The following is an 18,983-nucleotide window of genomic DNA, read 5'->3' on the forward strand; positions in this document are numbered from 1 at the left end:
GATCTACCTTAATTTAAAAGTATGCTTATGTGCCCTGACCAGGATGGCCCAGTTGTTTGGGCATCTGCCCACGAAGTGAAAGGTTGCTGGTTCAATTCCTGGGCAGGGCATACCCCTGGATTGCAGGTTGTGTGTGAGAGGCAACTGATGGGTGTTTCTCTCTCACGTTGATGTTTCCCTCCCCGCCTCTAAAAATAAATAAATAAAATCCGTAACAATAAAAGTGCATTCGTGTGTAACCACGTAACTGGGACTACCTGTGCCCACCGCGTTACAAGGGAGCCCACGTACCCCCTGAACGTGTCCACGCAGCGGAGGCGCACGGGTGCCGCAGACGGACGCCACACTTCCGGTCGCGCGTCATCGCCGAGCTCTCCTGCCCTGCTTGGGGAGCCCAGCTCCTTCCGGAAAAAGGGGAGAAGGACAATGACAAGTCATAATACTAGGGAATAAATTTCACTTTTCTACTGTTTAGAGAGAAATTAACAGAGTGGACAGTTAAAGGTCATCGTTCTGAACAATACTTCAATTTGCTTTTGTGAAGATCCCACTCAGAGGTTTGGTTTTTCGCTTTATTTGACTTGGTGCCTTCCGCCGAGCTTGCTGTGCCCGTGTTGATAAAATGACCGCAAAGAACTGGTGCGTAAGTGCAGCTGGTGTAAGTGTACAAGGAACTACGTTCGTAGTGGACAAAAATAGTCCACAATGAATGTACTGGCACAAATAACATGTTTAGCCATTTCAGCAGGCCACTGTGTTTACAGATTCAATACTGGTATCTCGTTTCGATACCGACCCTCAGCGGGGTCGATCAGCAGTGCCGCCTGCGGGGTGGAAACGTCCCCACACCGCGCCTCACGGGGCACCCCGTGTCCCTGCCTCACTGAGGAGACAGGAGGGGACAGTGCCCCTCTCAGAAGCTGGGAAAAAGCTGCTGCTTAGTGAGAAAACAGGACATAACATAGACCCGGCCTTCCACAATATAAATAAGATTAATTAAACTGGATAGTAAAGATAGTAAAGATTTCCTTTAAACAGGAAACTGCAAATGCTGAATCTAAAAATCTACCCAGACCACACGTGACACATTCTGGTAACTCACCGAGTTGATGAGGCGATCAGTCTCCCGGGAGCTCATTGCTTTAGAAATCCAGTTATTAAAGTCATCCAAACTGTAAAGAAAGAAAAACCTCGGTGAATTTATCTTCTTTGGCAGAATTTTCAAAATGACTGGATATCACATTGAAAGTATATGGGGGGAAAGGCAGAAAACTGTATTTGAACAATTAAACCAAAAATTAAAAATATGTATATAAGTCATATTACAAGTAAATATTATGTTCCAAAAAAAAGAAAGTATATTCATTTAAACTCCATATCCCATATGAGTCAGAGAATTAAACATTTTAGTTTTTTAATGAAACAAAAGTAGAAATCAAAGTTTATAGCAGCAGTATTTTTAAATGCTCAATCCTTACAGCACCATTTCCTCATCAATAAAAACAGAAATAAAGATAGAGGCTTCGTTCAAGTGTTTTTGTGAGGGTTTAATGAAATCATTATTCCTCAGGGCTAGAATTCTTATTAATATTATTATTAAAATTAGAATAGTAAAAAATTTCAAACACGCTCATAACAAAAGTGACCACACGCAGGATATGATGGCTGTGTGACAGGGCAAAAGGCAGCTACTAAAACAACATAAACGTCCCTGACCCCCTGACCGGCATGGTGCAGCTGGCTGGGCAGCGACGCTCAAAAGCAGAAAGTCGCCATTCAGTTCAAAGTCAGGGCACAGGCCTGGGCTGCAGGGCAGGTCCCCAGTCGGGGGGCATGCAGCAGCCGACCGAGCGGTGTTTCTCTCCCTCTTTCTGCCTCATGTTCCCTCTCTCTAAAAATAAATAAAATCTTTAAAAAATTAAAATAAAATAAAATAACAAGAATGTGGGCTTTCTGCATACAAAGAAATATAAATATAAACTACTGAAAACAAAAACCCATTATACAGACTTGATTGTAAGTAAAAATGCATGCATGCATACTGAGAAAGTTTGAAAGTAACTTTGGAGTAATTCAAATAGTTAATATATCGGGTTCTTTTTTCTAGACAGGTACTTTAGTTCCAAAAGATATTTAGATGATATTATACTGATTTACATGATTAACAAAAGATAAATATATTTACTACTTTTTCTCTAAGATGAGATTTCTACTTCCCACATTTTTAAAAAGATTTTAATTATTTATTTTTAGAGAGGGACAGAGAAGGAGAAAGAAAGGGAGAAAAACATCAATGTGTGGTTGCCCCTTGCGCCCCCACTGGGGACCTGGCCTGCAACCCAGGCATGTGCCTTGACTGGGAATCGAACCAGTGATCCTTTAGTTTGCAGACTGGCTCTCTATTCACTGAGCCACACCAGCCAAGGCACATTTCCTACATGTTTTACATAAACTTAGCACATTTGAATTACCGAATGCATAGGATTTTTTCCCTTTTCTTGCTTTTATCTTGGAAAGTTTCAAGTATATGCAGAAGCAGACAAACTAGCACAATAAACCTCCGTGGACACATCTCCCAGCTTCAACAAGTATCTACACATGGCTGGCCTTACCTCACCTACACTCCCACACACTACCCCTTTTATTTTAAAGACTCTCAGACATCATAACATTTCATCCACAAACACTTCAGCATATATCTCCAAAAGATAAGAACCTTTTCATTTTTGTTTTTTATTTTAATTTTCTTGAAGATTTTATTTTCAGAAAGAGGAAGGAAGGGAGAAAGAGAGGGACAGAAACATCAATTGGTTGCCTCTTGTGAGCCCCCAACTGGGGACCTGGCCCTATAACCCAGGCATGTGCCCTGATAGGGAATCAAACCAGTGACCTTTATAGTTCACAGGAAGGTACTCAATCCACTGAGCCACACCAGCCAGAGCAGGATCTTTTCGTTTTTAAACATAAGTACAGTACCTTTATTATATTTGAAAGTATTATCAATAAATTCCTTAATATTATCAAATAGCCAGTTCAATTTCCCTGTCTCTTAAGTTTTTTCTTACAATTGAATTGCTCAAATCAGTATCCAAACATGATTCATATATCCAATACATATATATATATTTTTAATGTTTTTAAAGATTTTATTTTTAGGGAGGGAAAGGAAGGTTTCTAGGAAAAAAGGGAGAAACACCAATGTGTGGTTGCCTCTCAAGTGCCCCCTACTGAGGACCCAGCATGCAACCCAGGCATGTGCCCTGACTGGGAACCAAATCAGCAACCATTTGGTTCATAGGCCGGCACTCAATACACTGAGCCACACCAGTCAGGGACAATGCATATATTTTTAATTTCTTCCCTTTTCCCCCCACAACTAAACTTCTATTTCTAGTTTATTCAGCACCGGTAACATCACTATTACATGAAAAACATTAAAATAGAAACATCTAAGGAAGGGTGAAAAGAAGTTAAAATATGTTGAAGTTAAAATTTTTAAAAAGCACTTAAATTTTTTTGGACAGGAGAGAAGCTGTATCCTCACTACTCTTTCAGATCCTTTCTGGTTCAGACAAACCTGAACTTCCCTGGACGTCATGGGCAGGCTGGAAAGTCATGGGGCCAGGGCAAGGGCCTCTTGCTTTGCCAACAAGAGCATTCTGCCTGAGGTTGCAAAGGTGAAAACACACGCAGAGGAAGGCTTCAATTCCACAGTGGGGTGAGGTGGTATTTCCTTCCTTTGCAAGAGGCAGATATCAGCTACCAGTTACTTTAGAAAGTGATGTAATGGATATATCTGCATTCAGAGCACGAAATGAAAAAAATCCTAATAAACTGGAACACTATTTGCATCTTATCTGAAGACTGACAAGATAATATCTTAATTCAAATAAGTTAAAAGTCTCTGCTAGGATTATATTCTGTTCCTGAAAAAGCAGACAGATTGCCCTGGCTGGTGTGTCTCAGTGGATTGCCGGCCTATGAACCAAAGAGTCACTGGTTTGATTCCTAGTCAGGACACATGTCTAGATTTCAGGCCAAGTCCCCAGTGAGGGGGCGCTCGAGAGGCAACCACACATTGATGTTTCTCTCCCTCTCTTTCTCCCTCCCTTCCCTTCTGTCTAAATATAATCTTACGATAAAAAAGCAGAGAGGTTACACATTTGCTACTGAGCCGCAAGTCCTTCTACCCCTGTACGTGCAGTCAGGTTTCTCATATATGGAATTATTTCTAGGATGCATGAAGGTAGAGGGTCAGAGTGCATAAACTCCCCAAAGTTGCAGGGTTTCCCCAAGCCAGCAAACTGAAAGGCTAACTTTTTCTCCCAACTTGGATACGGCTCACCAGTAAAATCTTGAGGTCCTTTCTGAGACCCTAACAGGCTAAGCACATGAAAAATCCATCTTACTCCTTTTAAAACATACTAGAACTTTCCTTTGAAAGGCGATTTACCAGGCTTGGATCTACTTTACTTTCTTTTTCTTATCCAGTCTACTAATTCACTCTCACCAGAATTGCTGTTAACCAAAGAATTCCCTCCCCCCTCCCCCCCACCCCCCTACCCCGCTAACCCCCCAAAGGGAAGGAGTTGGGCTGCCACCTGCAGGGACTGCACCTCGTCCTCCATCTCTGCTGCCAAAGACCCAAGGCAGCCGGGAGCTGGGCAGCCAGACTAGAGGGGTGGCCTCAGGGCTCAGAGCCAGAGAGAGGGAAGAAAAGTCCAGCGTGGCAGCCACCTCCTAAAACCATCACAGCCCACTTCTACTCATTATGAAACAGGAAGTGAGATTTCTTCAGGAAAGTATTGCTCAAGCATTTGCTTCTACTTTTTCAGCCATTAGGGAGGACTGAAGGCAATGACCATTAGAACTAGGTTATGGTTTCCCTGACGTCAGGGATCATCTTCTGAATCCCTACGCCTGGACGGGCCAGGGTGGACACTCAGTGTTCCTTCCATCAAAGAATGACGGTCATCTGATGGGTCATGCTGCCCTCTGAATATGTTTTTTCTATATTCCCCTTTCCCCGACTGTGCTTACCTCAACAAGAACCTCAGAAAGCACACAGCAATCACGAGTGCTAGACCAACCAGGAACGCAATGCACACGGCTACAAAAATAACAGAAAAGATGTCGTCACCAAAAGTACCATCATAAGAGCCAAAGTTGTCACATAATCACTTGTAATCTGTAAATGAAAAATGCAAAAAAATAAAAACAAATGAGGGTAAAGGCTATTTTCTTAGGCTAAATTTCCTATAAACAATTGAGAACACTTCATAAGGGGAGTGCAATTTTCATTATGGAAAACACCAAACACAGAGAACTGTACAATAAACCCACAAATACCCATCACCTAAATTCTAGAATTACCAGAATATTGTCACTCTTGCTTTATGTATTACCACTGTCTCCTGTTCTTTTTTTTTTTTTTTGCCTAAAGTATTTTTAAGCAAATCCCAGACACACGCGATTTCTCCCCACACCTCCAGTCGCATCTCGTGTCAGCATGACGCACGTCCTGACGTGACCCACCGAGAAGGGCACAGCGTCAGTGCTGTTGGAATCCACCAAACAGCACGCCCTACACCTCATCTTGAGGAAACAGCAAGTAAATCCAAACAGCAAACTAACTGGCCAGGCCTCTTCAAAAGTGCCAGGGCCAGGAAAAACAAAGAAAGACGGAGGAACTGTCCGAGATTAGAGGAGAGGAAGGAGTCTGACAATTACAGATAAATGCACTGTGGGAACCTGGACTGGATGCTGGGCCAGAAAAACACGTCAGAAGGAACAACTGGGGAAAACTGAAGAGTCTGCAGATCAGTTAACGGCACTGTATCAAATATTAGGTTCCTGGTTTCAGAACTTGTACGTGGGAGCACTGTACTATGATGATATAGTGTAGGGGTTTGGAAACGCTGGGTAAAGGGTACACAGGAACACTTTTTCGCACTGTTTCTAGAAGTCTAAAACTATTTCAGAATTTAAAAGTTTCTTAAAAATGAACCTTTGGTGGTAGAACCACAATGTCACACAAAATTAATGAATATTTCCTAGCTGTTTGTAGCCAGTATGTTCAAATCAGGGTCCAAACGAGGTTCACATCTGCATTTGCTTGTCTTGTTTCCTAAGTCCCATTCAGTCCTGAGCAGCCACTGGCTGGAGTTAACCCCCAGGTCAGCTGCCATCAATCCAAACGCCTCGTGTTCCAGACCTGTCAGCACGCTTCCTCAGGGCGTCACTGAACTCTCGTCCAGCCTCCACCTGTTCTGCACACGGGAAGTCGGCTATGAGGGCCTGATCGACAAGTTCAGCTTTCCAGAAGCATGCTTCACAGGAAGTGCAGTGTCTTCCCTCCTGCACCACACCAGAAGCTGCCCCAACACCAATCACCTGCCTGATGCACGTGTTTAGCCAGTGAAAGCCGGATTCGTCCCGAGTAAAGTTCCCATTTCATCTGATGGTGTCGCCCCTTCATGATTTTTTGCCTACAGCAATTATTTCATTAGGTTGCAAAGTACTCTGTCATTCTGCCCTTTATTAACTGGAATTCTCTAAAGAATTCACCTGTCCATCTGGAGCTATTTAATTATCCTAAAATACAGTTAAAACACGAAAAACAGGATAAATACTTAAATCTTTCCTTTCAATGGACAACTTTACATCAGGGTAGTTAACATCGGGTGTGCTATTGCCTCCAAAGGCAACCAAAGTGCTGTTCTTGTTTTTGTTTGGGGAGTGGGGCCTTGCTCTTTTTAGTGTCCCAATGAACTCACTGGGTTTTGTATATTCAATGTGCTCCCATCAGTTACATTCGTTATTATTTTCAATACTTAAGTTGCCCCACACTGGCCCTTTCATACGGGCTCTCATGTTCTCATGACATGGCCCCACGGCCTTCAATAGCTTCACTGGGAGCAGCGCCTGCTAACACCCTAGGGGCTTACTGTCTGATGGAGGGCTCAGAGTGACAGATGCTCTTCAGTGGCGTTTTTATAGAACGAACAGTCCCTTCTTAACCTACGGGGACCTCTGGACTGTCAACGGCAGACCCGTACAGGAAATACTGGACTCTAAATCCCAAAACAAGGAAAGACACTGGATAGTTTCTTTCCACGGCATTAACTTTTTTTGGCTTATTTATGCTTTATAATTAAACAACTAAGACTATGTTGATATATAATTTTTTTATACACACATAATCTTCTTGGTAATTTAAATACCACTGACACAACAAATATACCATAATTATGAGACAGATAACCTATAATCCAGGCTTTAAATTACACAAAGTGTTGCAAACAGCACTCAAAAACTAAAACATCTGAAAACAAAAATCTGAGGTCCACAAAGAGCATATACATACGAAGGTTGCTGTCAACCGGATTCTGATTGACAACCAGGTCACAGGCAGTACCGCTGCCTCCACTGCGGGCGTGCTTCACCAAGAGAGAATAGTTTCCAAATTCGCCAAATTTGTATTCCAGCCTGTGAAAATTAGGTAAAGTTTAGGAAAAGGATTAGATTAGGAAAAAAAAAGGAATTGGATTTTAAAAATATTTTGAAGGAAAAAAAGCTAAAAAACAATAAGACAAGTAGAGAGAAAACACACTTCAGCAGATCACAGTGAAGTGGGTACTAACCTACAAACTTCCTTCTCTTCCGAGGAGTCCTTCAGCTGCAGGATGGACCGGTGCTGGGTGCTCACGGCCACAGCAGCAGTGCTGGGCTGCCCGGGCCTCCCACTCCCGGAAACATTCACCAGAGCCTGAGGCAAGCACTGCAGAACAAACGCACAGCAAGCTGAGGATGTGAACACCCAACCAAAGATCTTTTTCTATTCTTTCATACTTATGGAAAAACTTTAAAATTTCAATAATTTAGGTAAAATTTGTATGCTGCCTAAATGTGTTGTTATGGAGCTAGACCTTTATTCATAGGTAGATTTTTCAAATGACTGACAAATAATAGCATACCTTGCATCTTGTATTCTATTGTTTTATTATTTAACAAATATATTTCCATGATTGTACCCAATTTGCATATTTATAATTTTTAATAACTGTACTATATTCCATGAAATATTATAATTGTGAGTTTTGGGCTGCTTTCAAAGCTTGTTTTATCTTTTTATATGTGATTTATATAAATTATAGTTTTCAAAATTATATAACTTAATTATAAGTAAATATATCTATAGTTTACATGCTATATTGTTTTTAAAGATCTATACATGAAGCTCTTATTCATTTAAACTTTTACACAGTTATAGTAATCTGGTTTGTCATGTCTTCCATTGCTTCATTACTTTAAACAGGTATTCTGCCTTTTGTAGTATTTTTTAAATCTGTGGCAGTTTCTTTAAACTTGAATCCACTTGGAGCATTTGGTAGATGGTATATGACAATCCTAAACACTTTCCCCCATGATTTGAGTTGTAACATGTTACATTCCTGTGCAAAATAGTTTCTGCTTCCTACACGTACTTTGGTCCAGCCTTCACTCCCCGTGTTCTGCTGACAGAAACCACTGACCTGTCGAAACAGATCTGACCTGGTCCAGCAAGTCCCACGATGCCCCTCTCCTTTGGGGCAGCCCTTTGATTCCCTGCTTACTGACTTTTTCACACGAATTTGGGAATTACTTAGGCAGATTCTATAAAGTACCCACTGATATATTAACAGCAACTGTGTAAAATGTATGAATTTGGAAGTACGGTCGTTTTCCTCTTCAGTCGTCCTATCAGAGTGCACTGGCGATCGCTCCCTTTAATCTCTACTTTTCCCATTAAAATTTCATCATTTTCTCTTCATATGAGCTCTAAAGATTCCTCAAAGATAAAAATGTCAACATAGATAAATCTTTCAATATGCTAACTTAGCCTCCTTGGTAGAACTTTATTTAAGATTTTTGAACCCCTATTAATTAGAAAAGTTTGCCCGCACTTCTTGTCATACCCTTGCCAGGTCTGAGGGTGAACATCCTATCTACAGTGCAGAATAAATCCAGTATCAAGCATCATTTGTGAGAGGTGGTTGCATTTGGGTCAATTCATACAGACTTTGAGAATTACTTACTATTGGAAAATGTAGAAAATTTTACCTATTTTTGAGTAGAGGAATTCACTACAACTTCCCAGATTTCTTCATCAGTTGCTGATCTATTAATGTTCTCAATTTCTTAAATCAACCTTCATGTATTTTTGAAGGAAATCAATCAATTTTTGAATGCTGAATTTATCAGCTTGTAATTGTTCACTGGTTCATAATTATTTCAATTATAGTGGTTATATATCCTACTTTCTAATTTTATTAATTTCCATTGTGCTCTTAAATTTCCCAATAAATTACCAATTGTGTGGCTTTTATTTTAAAATATCATTTCTTGATTTGTTCCTATTTGGATTTTTTCATTTTCTAGTTTACATAGTTGTCATTTTTATTGCTTTCTTTTTTTCTCTTTGTTTGGATGATGATACTTTGCTTTCCAAAACCGTGAGATCCCTACTCAGCAGCCTTGCATTTTCCCTTTTCTTTCTGATTAACATAAAGCAGGGTCCTAAGAACAGAGAGATATAAATCCACATTAACAGCTGGGTACACCAGGAAAAAGTCACTTTACTTCTCTCAATGTCAACATCACCACCTGCAGAATCCTGGTACAACCTCTCTACCAGACTGTTGTGAGGACTAAATGAGACACAGCATCTCTGAGACACGGAACGTGGGAAAGAGCAGCAGCAACCTCTATCGTCATGACCTTTATTATTGGGAACATCTGAATACAACATGTCACCAGAATTTCTTTTGCCAGAGCAAAGATTTTTCTATGAAATGTATTTTCCCTAGACATAATTATCTCCATCCTCTTTTAAATAACTTCGCCTTTTTTCTCCTGAGTTAGTCTTAGTAGTGAATTTTCCTGTTTTTTAACTCTTCAGTCTGTCATTAGTGTCACTATTTTTGTACCAATGATTTTATTTTTATTTTAGAGATGCCCTTACCCTTACCTATGGCTAATACCTTTTCCCCCTCAATTTGTTTCCCAATGATTTCAGACCTTTATTAAGTCTGTTTAGAAAACATTTTTTCTCATTCTCTGAATTATGTATGACTCTTATAGCTTTTTAATTTAGCTATTGTTGATTTTTTTTTTCATTTTTTTCTTTAGGTCCTTCTTGCAGACTGAATCTTTTCTTCATTGTAAGCTACACTTTTTAATATTATAGATTTTCTTTGTTTCACATTACTTTACCAAGCTTTCCATGGGTTTAACCAAACGGAGGAAGCATCACGGACCCCTCCACCTTCTTGGCTGGTACCCATTCTAGGGGTACACCATACATTCAAATTCCTCCTCCAGAGCGGGTAAGTTGAAGCTCTTGATTTTATTTAGAAATAAAGAATATTTTATTCTACATGGAAGAATGGTCTCATTCTTTATGCTTAAAAAAAAGCATAAAGGCCTAGAATAGGAGTGAACCCTTCAGATAAAATAAATGATTTGTATCATCAGAGAGGCGGATCCCTGGAGTAACTGCCATCTGCCTCCACATGACCTCGCCACCGCCCTCACCGCCCTTGCCCTCGGAGGATACTCAGGTGTCTCACTCCCTCCTCTGCTCCAGCAAGAGGGTTAGGCACAAGCAAAGGAGAAAAACAAAATATGCTCCCTTGATTCCACTCATCACTGATAACTGGTTTGCTTTTTTTAAAATGGGTTGTGGAAAAAATAGACAAATGTTGCTCTTTGCTAGGCATTCTCCCTCATTACAGTTCTGCTTCTATAGCCTGTTTGTTTCCTTACTGATAAAACAGCAGGTGTGAGGGCATCAGGGGTACGTACAACCATCCCCACAATGAACACAGTTGTGAGCGTGAACAGTATACCTACGTGATAACAGCGTTCCGAATTCCAGTAGACAGTCAAGTGCGTCCCAAGTAGTTCATTATGGACGAGCAGCAAAGCCTGGTCCATCTTCAGCTCTATGTGTCTTTTTTTGTCTAAATCTAGTAATTAAGGAAAAAAAGTTTTAAAAAATAAAAGAAAAACAAGGCACTTAAAAATGTGTTAAAGAAAAAGTATACCGTGTGAATGGTGGCTTCACAGGAGTGCTTCTCAAACACCTGCATTCTGGGGTCTCTGGTCCCTTGCTCTGTGTGTACACACACATGCACACACACACATGCATGTGACACACACACTCAGATCCCCTTTGCACAGGTGTCTCTACTGCACATGAGGACTTAGCCAACACCATCCACACCCAGTGTATAAAAGGACTGTGTGCATTCATCAATTGCTAAGATGCGATAGGCACTGAATTTAGTACAATAGTTTCCATGTATCTTCTATTTTGATAATAAGACAATCTCATGAGCTAGACACTTTCTCCATTTCACAGATGAAGAAATTGGGGTCATGAGGATTAGATAATTGTCCATGGCCACAGAGCTTTTCTGTGAAATGTTTGAACTGTTCTGAACCCAATTGGGAGATTCGAAAGTCCAAACTTTCCCTGATCATGTTACTCAGCTCTGAGCGTGCGGTGGGCAGCATGAGACCTGCAGAACCCCAGGCCTGCTGGGCTGGGATGAGCAGGTCAGACCTAGCGGGGCACTTGTGTGCCCTTCAAAGTCTGCTTTGTATCGCTTTGTTTTGGAGTTCTGAATCTCCTAGTTTCCACAGCAGATTTTGGGGGAGTAAGAGAGAGGGTAAGCTTAGAGCTCCCCACTTCATTAGATGCTTTTAGAAGTCCACCAAGAAATGCACATTCTAAATTTAAGCTTGCCAAATGTGGAGAAAAACAAAGGGAACTATTATCAACTAAAATGAAAACAAAATGTTTCACTGAGACCAACTGGGCCATTTCCATCTATTACATTATATGAAGGAGAAATTAATGTATCTCCTAGCTTCTAGGCAAAGGGAAAGCATGGGAAACTAACTAGGAAAGTAATAATATAACCTCTTATTTCATAATATGAAAGCTTCCTTCAGGGCTAAAAACAAACAAACAAACTAAAGCCCCACTTCAGACCAACCGAATCAGAATCTGCACACAATCAGCAAGATTTTTAAAACTCCCTTCCCAAAGTAACAACAAAAACTCCTCAAGTATCAATAATTCTATTATGCAGCCAAGGATGAAAACAACAGCTAGAGAGGTTGTGAGTGCAAAGCCAGGGGATTTTGACACCTTTGTACTTTTGATCATTATGTGAGCATAGTTTTCTTTTTAAGCCAATGAGTCTGTATTACTCAAACACACAAGGGACGCAATTCCTAAGCTATCCAATGACACTGGAATTGAACCTGATGCTCAGTTTCAAGAAAAGGCTGCCAAGTTCAGACACAGCTGACTTTAGAAATACCAAGCTTAACACTCAAGGAGCATTTCCACAAAAGAATAACCCCCTGCTCTTCTTCCTGTCTACATGCTTTGGTGATGAAATAAACCAAATAAAGTCACCTCTCAATAGTCCTGGGTAACCGTGCTGTTTGTATATTCGACTTCTATTCCATTTCCAAATATTTAACTTCTCGTGCTACATCTCTGCTCAGAAGTGTCTTTCCTGGGCATATTTTAAAGGACATATTGTATTCAATTTTTTTTCTCTTTTGAAGTAAACGTGAGTCCTCAGATCATATATGAAGATGGAATTCTTTGTAGGCAGTTGTTCAGCCCAAACCTGCGCTCCAGGTAGTAGTGAGAGTCTGGGTGTCCTCTCCACACAGCTTGGTGAAGGTTCTGGGGTGCATCAATTAAGAATGCTATGATCAAGCCCTAGCTGGCGTAGCTCAGTGGATTGAGCGCAGCCTGCGAACCAAAGTGTCGCAGGTTCGATTCCCAGCCAGGGTACATGCCTGGGTTGCAGGCCATAACCCCCAGCAACCGCACATTGATGTTTCTCTCTCTCCCTCTCTCTCCCTCTCCCTCTCTCTCTCTCTCTCTCTCCTTCCCTTCCCTCTCTAAAAAAATAAATAAATAAAATCTTAAAAAAAAAAGAAGAATGCTATGATCTCCCCCACTACACACAATTACTATTGACAAACTACCTTTTCTTCCTAAAATAATTATGGTTATGAATCGGTGCTAAAATACAAAAAAGAGCATTGTACGAATCTGTCCCTGACAAACTGTGACTGGACACATTCTGTTACCTCTCAGGCTCTGTTTCCTCAAATTATCAAAGGAGAGGAGAGAAGGGATGAGCCCGAGGGTGGGGGTGGCAGCATACAAAATGTAATCAGCTAAGATGCTTTCTCAAAATTTATTCTGCCATACCCAACAAGATTCTGACTGGGGAGGAGCGACAATCTGAACTTCACCCTGACCCCAAAACCCCAAGTTCTGATACAGAAGAGGGGATGACAGGAGGGAGAAGAGAGGTGGGTGACTCACCCCTCCAGTGGATAGCCTGACCCTCCCCAAACGCTGACCTGCTCAGGGTTTGCTACAGTTGGCTGATCTCACAAACCCTGACGGAAGCATCGCCAGAAGAGCGCCTTGGGACCCTCGTTCCAGAAGTCTAGAGAAGGGCTCTGGAATTTGCATTTTTTCACATTTCCCCTGGTGAGTTCGGAGACGAGAGAAGTTAGGGGAAATAGATGAGCGTACTGCCTCTCTCGGCCGCACATTGGAATCACTCCCCATCCAGGCAAAATCAACCCCGCCAAGCCCCTCCACCGTGCGAACCGCGAAGCTCGCTCAGTGGCGTCCCCACAAACCGCAGGGTGCCGCCGCGGGCAGACCACAACCTCGACTGTTCCTCATGTCACCTCGGAAGTAAAAGCCCCCCCGAGGGAGGCTGCGGGAGCGGGGGGCGGGGAGAGTGGGGAGAAGGTTCGCTGGAGACTTGACTGGTAGTGTAACTACCAACTCCTGCAATCACCGCCCTCCCCGCGCTGCCCGTCACTCCAGGGTGTAATCCCTGTGCCTAGCGAGGTCTTTTGGGATCCAGTTCGACTCCCGCTGACACACACTCGAGTCCCACCATTCTAGCCACGGGGCAGGGCGGCGCCCGAGCATCTGCTTTCCCGCCCCGCACTCGGCCAACCGCTAAATCCTCTGTCCTCTGGGGAAGGGGCTTCATTTGCGCGGAAGAACTGTCACAAAGTGCGCTGGAGGAGCGTCGCGAGTTGGGTAAACCCCTCTTGACCAGTCCACCTCTCATCTAGCTTTACACTGGGGAGGGACTGGACTCCGGATCAGAGGAGTGCTAGTTGCTGGGTGCCCCGCGGTCTCGGGGCGGACGGGCGAGGGGCTTCTTTGCCCCGCGGCCATCCGAAGGACCCGCGCTCCGCTCCCGCCCCACTCTCCCCGCTCTTTCGGCCTCGGGTTGATGCATTTCGGATGTTGCCCCCAGCCCGAACCGTGGCCAGCCACAGCAGCCTAACGTGCTAGCGCGCAGGACTCCTGGTTCTTGCATGGTCACACTGCGTGGTGTAAACAAAAACTCCAGTTCCGGGGAACTGCTGTTCCGAGAGCCCGCGTGTGGAGCGTCACAGGCCCCGAGGGGCGTCGCGTCGCCCAGCGGGCTCAGCAGCAGGAGGGGGCGCGGGGTCCGCCGAGCCGCCCCGGCCGGGGCCTCGGCACGCACTCACCTCGCGGCGGTGCGGGCTCGGGGCCGCGCTCCACGGAGCCGCCGGGGGCCAGCAGCGTGGCGCTCAACGCCGACGCGACCAGCAACAGCACGGCCAGAGTCCGGCCCGAGGCCCGCGCCCAGTTCATGCTGCCCGCCGTCGCCTCCACCGGCCGCTGCTCCCGCCTGGGGGCAGCCTGGGGCACCGCTCCTCCTTCTCCTCCTCCTCCGACGCCGCCGCCGCGCTCCCGAGCTCTGCGTTTCCTCGCCGCGCACGGCCGCGCGCCCGTCATTGCCTCGCTGTCGAACGCCGTCACCGCCGCCTGAGTCACCCGCGGGGGGGCGGGGGGGGGGCGGGCGGGGGAATGGGCGGTGCCGGCTGGTGCGGGAAAGTCCGAGGGGCCGGACCGCTCTCCGCCCAAGGCTCGGGGAAGCTTACTGAAGGCCAAGATTTCCTCCCCGCTGCACAGTGCTCTTTGTCCTCTGGGAAACGTCCAGGAGAGGCTTTCCGCGGGCCACAAGCCACTGCTCCCGTCTCTGATCACTACCCTGAGCATCTTTCTGCTGAATTCCTATAAATTTTGTATGCCGTTCACTATACAGAAAAATGGGTGTTAGTGTCCTCTGTCCACTGTTCTGGAAATGTCAAGCTGAGTACGACAGGCAGAGCCCCATCCCAAGACGGTCACTATCCGGAGAGCAAGATGAGACTTAAAAGCCATCATGTGGTACCACCACTTTGAAGAGCGTTACCAGTCTCTGATAAAGCTCAAGGCGAGCAGGCACCATGACCCCGCAGTTGCACTCCCAGCTATATGGTAGGAGAAACTATCATATGTATAAAGGGGCGTGTATAATAATGGTTGTAGCAGAATGGTTTGTAACTGCAAAACCCTGCAAACAATCTGAATGTCCACCAGTAGAGAAAGTGGATAAATTGCGGTATAATGTATAAGCAGTAGTAATGATCTAGAGTAACATGTATCGAAACGGATGAAACTCAGGACAGAGGGAAAAATGCAAGTTGCAGAAATGCCTCCGTAATAACTTACGTGTAAAGTGTAAAGCCAAGAAAAATACTACTATATGTTGTTTGGGGGTATATGCATATGTAGTAAAAGTGTAAAGACATGTAAGGGAAGACAAACACTAAACTTAATAGCTAACATGATACTTGAAAGACTGTTTTCCCCCTTGCATCAGGAACAAGGCAAGGATATCCACCCTTACCGCTTCTACTCAGCATTGTCTTGGAGGCCCTAGGCAGTGCAAAAAGGCAAGAAAAAGGGTGGTGGGGGGGAACCATACAAACTGGCTTTATTCAAGCATGGCATGAAAGAATGTGCAGAAAATGTTGAGGAATCTCCCCCTACCTTCCAAAAGTACCAGAACTTGTAAGTGAATTTAGTAAGGTCACAGAATTCAAAGTCAATATACAAAAATCAATTGTATTTTCATACCCTAGATATAAACAAACTTGGAACTTGACTTTTTAAAAATAGCTTTTACAATAGAATTTCTTTTTTACCCTCATCCTGAGGGCATTTTTTCACTGCTTTTAGAAAGAGAAACATCTGCATAAGAGAAACTTCAGTTGGTTGCCTCCATACGTGCGGGACCAGGGACCAAACCTGCAACCCAGGGACGCTCCTGACCAGGGATCAAACCGGCAGCCTTTCAGTTTAAGGGACGATGCTTCAACCAACTGAGTCACACCAACCAAGGCAACGATAGAATTTTTTAAATTAATACATAAATAAATTTAACAAAATAGGTATAAGACCTGAACCCTAAAAACATCGAGAGAAATTAAAGGAGACCTAAATTGTTGCAGAGATCTACCGTGTTCATAGATTAGAAGACCATTACTGTTAGTTAAGATGCTGGTTTCCCACAAACTGATCTATATAGACTGAGTGCAATCCAAATCAAAGTTCCAGCAGGTCATTTGTTGTGGGTATGTGTGTTTGTGTGTATAGAAATTGGCAAGTGATTCTAGAATTTATGTGGAAATGTGAAATGATTTTGAGAAAGAACAACAAAGCTATAGGTCTTTCCCTACCTGAGTCCAAGATTTACTGTAAAGCTATAGTAATTTAGATAGTGTGTTATTGGTATAAGAGGAGCAATATAGATCAATAAAGTAAGAGAGCCTAAAAGTAAACCCACATAACTGGTTTTTCACCAAGTTGCCAAAGCAATTTGATGGGGGAAAGAATAATCTTTTCAATAAATGATGCTAGAACAATTGGACATCCATATGGGAAAAAAGTGAATGTTAACCCTGGCCTCACACCATACACAAAGTTGAACTAGAAATGTATTATAGACCTAAATGTAAAAGCTAAAACTATAAAATAACTTCTGAAAGAAAATAGGGGAGAAAATCTTCATGACCTTGGGTGAGGTAAAGCTTTCTTAAACAGTATATAACCATTTAAAAATAAACAAACACACTGGTAAGAAAATGATAAGGCAAGCCTCTGGCTATAAGAAAAAAATTGCAAAAGATAAATCTGGTAACAGACTTAATTCCAGGTTAAATAATGAACTCTTACAATTTAAAAATAAGCAAATTATTTTAAAATAGGCAAAATAGTTGGACTCTTCACCAGAGAAGATACGTGAATGTCCAATAAACATGAAAAGGTTCTCAGCATCATTTATCTCTGGGGAAAAAGGAAAATAAAACTACAATGAGATGCCACTACACACCCACTAGAAGAGCTAAAATTAAATGGGCTTATAGTAACAAGTGTTGGCTACATCATGTGCAGCAAATGAAACTCTTATGTGTTGCTGGATGCTTTGGAAAACAGTTTAGAAGTTTATTATAAACATACTCTTACAGGTGATCACTGGGACACTCCTAAGTATTTACCCAAGACAAAAGACTTTATTTAAATGTTAACAGCAGTTTTATTCATAATAGTTCCAAACTGGGAACAACCCCATGTCCATCAGCGGGTGGCTGGGTGGTACATATATATATACACACACACACACAATGGAATATTACTCACCAATGAAAAGCTATAAATTACTGATATAAACAACAACATGGGTGGATCTGAAAGCATTAGAGTGATTGGAAGGGGGGCAGACTGGGTGGAGGGGGGCGAAGGGTTAAATGGGACACTTATAATAGCATAAACAGTTAAAAAAATTACAGTGAATGAAAAAAGGCACAACAAGGTTTATACCATGCTGTATGGTTCCAATTACATGAAATTCTGGGTAAAAAATTCTCCTCTTTAGGTCAGCAGTGGGGAAAGGATGGGCAGGATGGGACTCAGAAGTTCCAGCAGACAGAACGTTTCGTGTTTCGTCTGTAGGGTGGTGGCGTGAGTATGGGAGTTTACTGAAGTGCATTGAAGTGTTCGCTTGAAATGGCTGCAGTTTATTTTGTATAAACCAGGTTTTTGCCTTGGAAAATCAGGTGAATGGTGTGCCATTTACAGATGTATGAAGCACAAAAGCAAATCTGGGGCAGAGAAGATATTTGGGAAATGTTGAATGTGAGATGTCCTTACTCTGGACTTGTTTTCAGTTCTCCTGGGTGAATTCTTGGGAGTGGAATTGCGGGTCATGGTGGCTCCATTTCTAACTTTCTGGGGAACACCAGATTATTAAAGCAGCTGCACCATTTCACCTTCCCACAAGCAATGCAAGGGTTCCAGTTCTCCACATCCTCACCAACACTTGTTACTGTCCGTCCGCTTGATTACAGCCATCCCAGTGGCTGTGGTGGAGTTTTTATAACGAAAAGCAGGAGTTAAAACAATACTGTGTCAAGCATATTCTCTCATCACCCAGAGGGCCCAATCCACCAAGGGCTGTGAGTAGAGGACAAGACCGATAACGCTGCCCTATCCTACTGCCTGGGTGTGCTGTCCCCGTGATTCCAGCGATCCTGCCCCCATGTCAGCTTTAGCTACCTTACCAGGAATGATTAGTGTGCACCAAACCCATCATCTTCTGCCAGTGAGGGTGAGTGAGCAAGGAAAGAGCTTTTGGAAAGATTTAATCATGCAACTCGGGCAGGTTTGACACTTCGCAGTAGTAAGTGGCAGTGCTGATGTAAAATGTTCACAAAAATTAATTTCAGACACACAAAACCCAGCAGGAAGGTAAATAGGCATTTCACACAAGTATCAACCAAGGCAGTGACGCATATATCCCTCATACTTGCTGTTTTAAATATTCCTTATCCATTCACAATTTTAAAGAGCATGCTCTAATGGTTCTCCTTTAGCTCCTAGGAAGGAGGATGGCACAGGAGGGTCAACAGTTCAATCCTTCAGCAGGGCACAACAGTAAAGATGGCCCCACCCGCAGCCAGTGAAACAGACCAGAAATACTCCCATGACACGGGATGTTGATTATCATCTAAAAAAA

At 43.0% G+C, this 18,983-nt stretch overlaps 1 protein-coding gene across 1 annotated transcript in view; it reads right to left on the bottom strand.

The window, feature by feature from the left end:
* HGSNAT (heparan-alpha-glucosaminide N-acetyltransferase) overlaps positions 1-14,912 on the bottom strand; it is a 30,317-nt gene extending 15,405 nt beyond the window's left edge. Inside the window, exons 1-7 of the mRNA XM_045821594.1 lie at positions 14,608-14,912; positions 10,894-11,009; positions 7,644-7,780; positions 7,367-7,488; positions 5,041-5,110; positions 1,103-1,172; positions 292-401 (exon numbers count right to left, since the gene is read on the bottom strand). Coding sequence (XP_045677550.1) covers positions 292-401; positions 1,103-1,172; positions 5,041-5,110; positions 7,367-7,488; positions 7,644-7,780; positions 10,894-11,009; positions 14,608-14,878 — 896 coding nt within the window. The 5' untranslated portion in view covers positions 14,879-14,912. The remainder of the gene's footprint in view (positions 1-291; positions 402-1,102; positions 1,173-5,040; positions 5,111-7,366; positions 7,489-7,643; positions 7,781-10,893; positions 11,010-14,607) is intronic.
* Between the last annotated feature and the right edge of the window lie 4,071 nt (positions 14,913-18,983).

The sequence above is a fragment of the Phyllostomus hastatus genome, unplaced genomic scaffold (genome assembly GCF_019186645.2).
Source record: "Phyllostomus hastatus isolate PE091 unplaced genomic scaffold, TTU_PhHast_1.1 phas_scaffold_46, whole genome shotgun sequence".
NCBI lineage: Eukaryota > Metazoa > Chordata > Mammalia > Chiroptera > Phyllostomidae > Phyllostomus > Phyllostomus hastatus.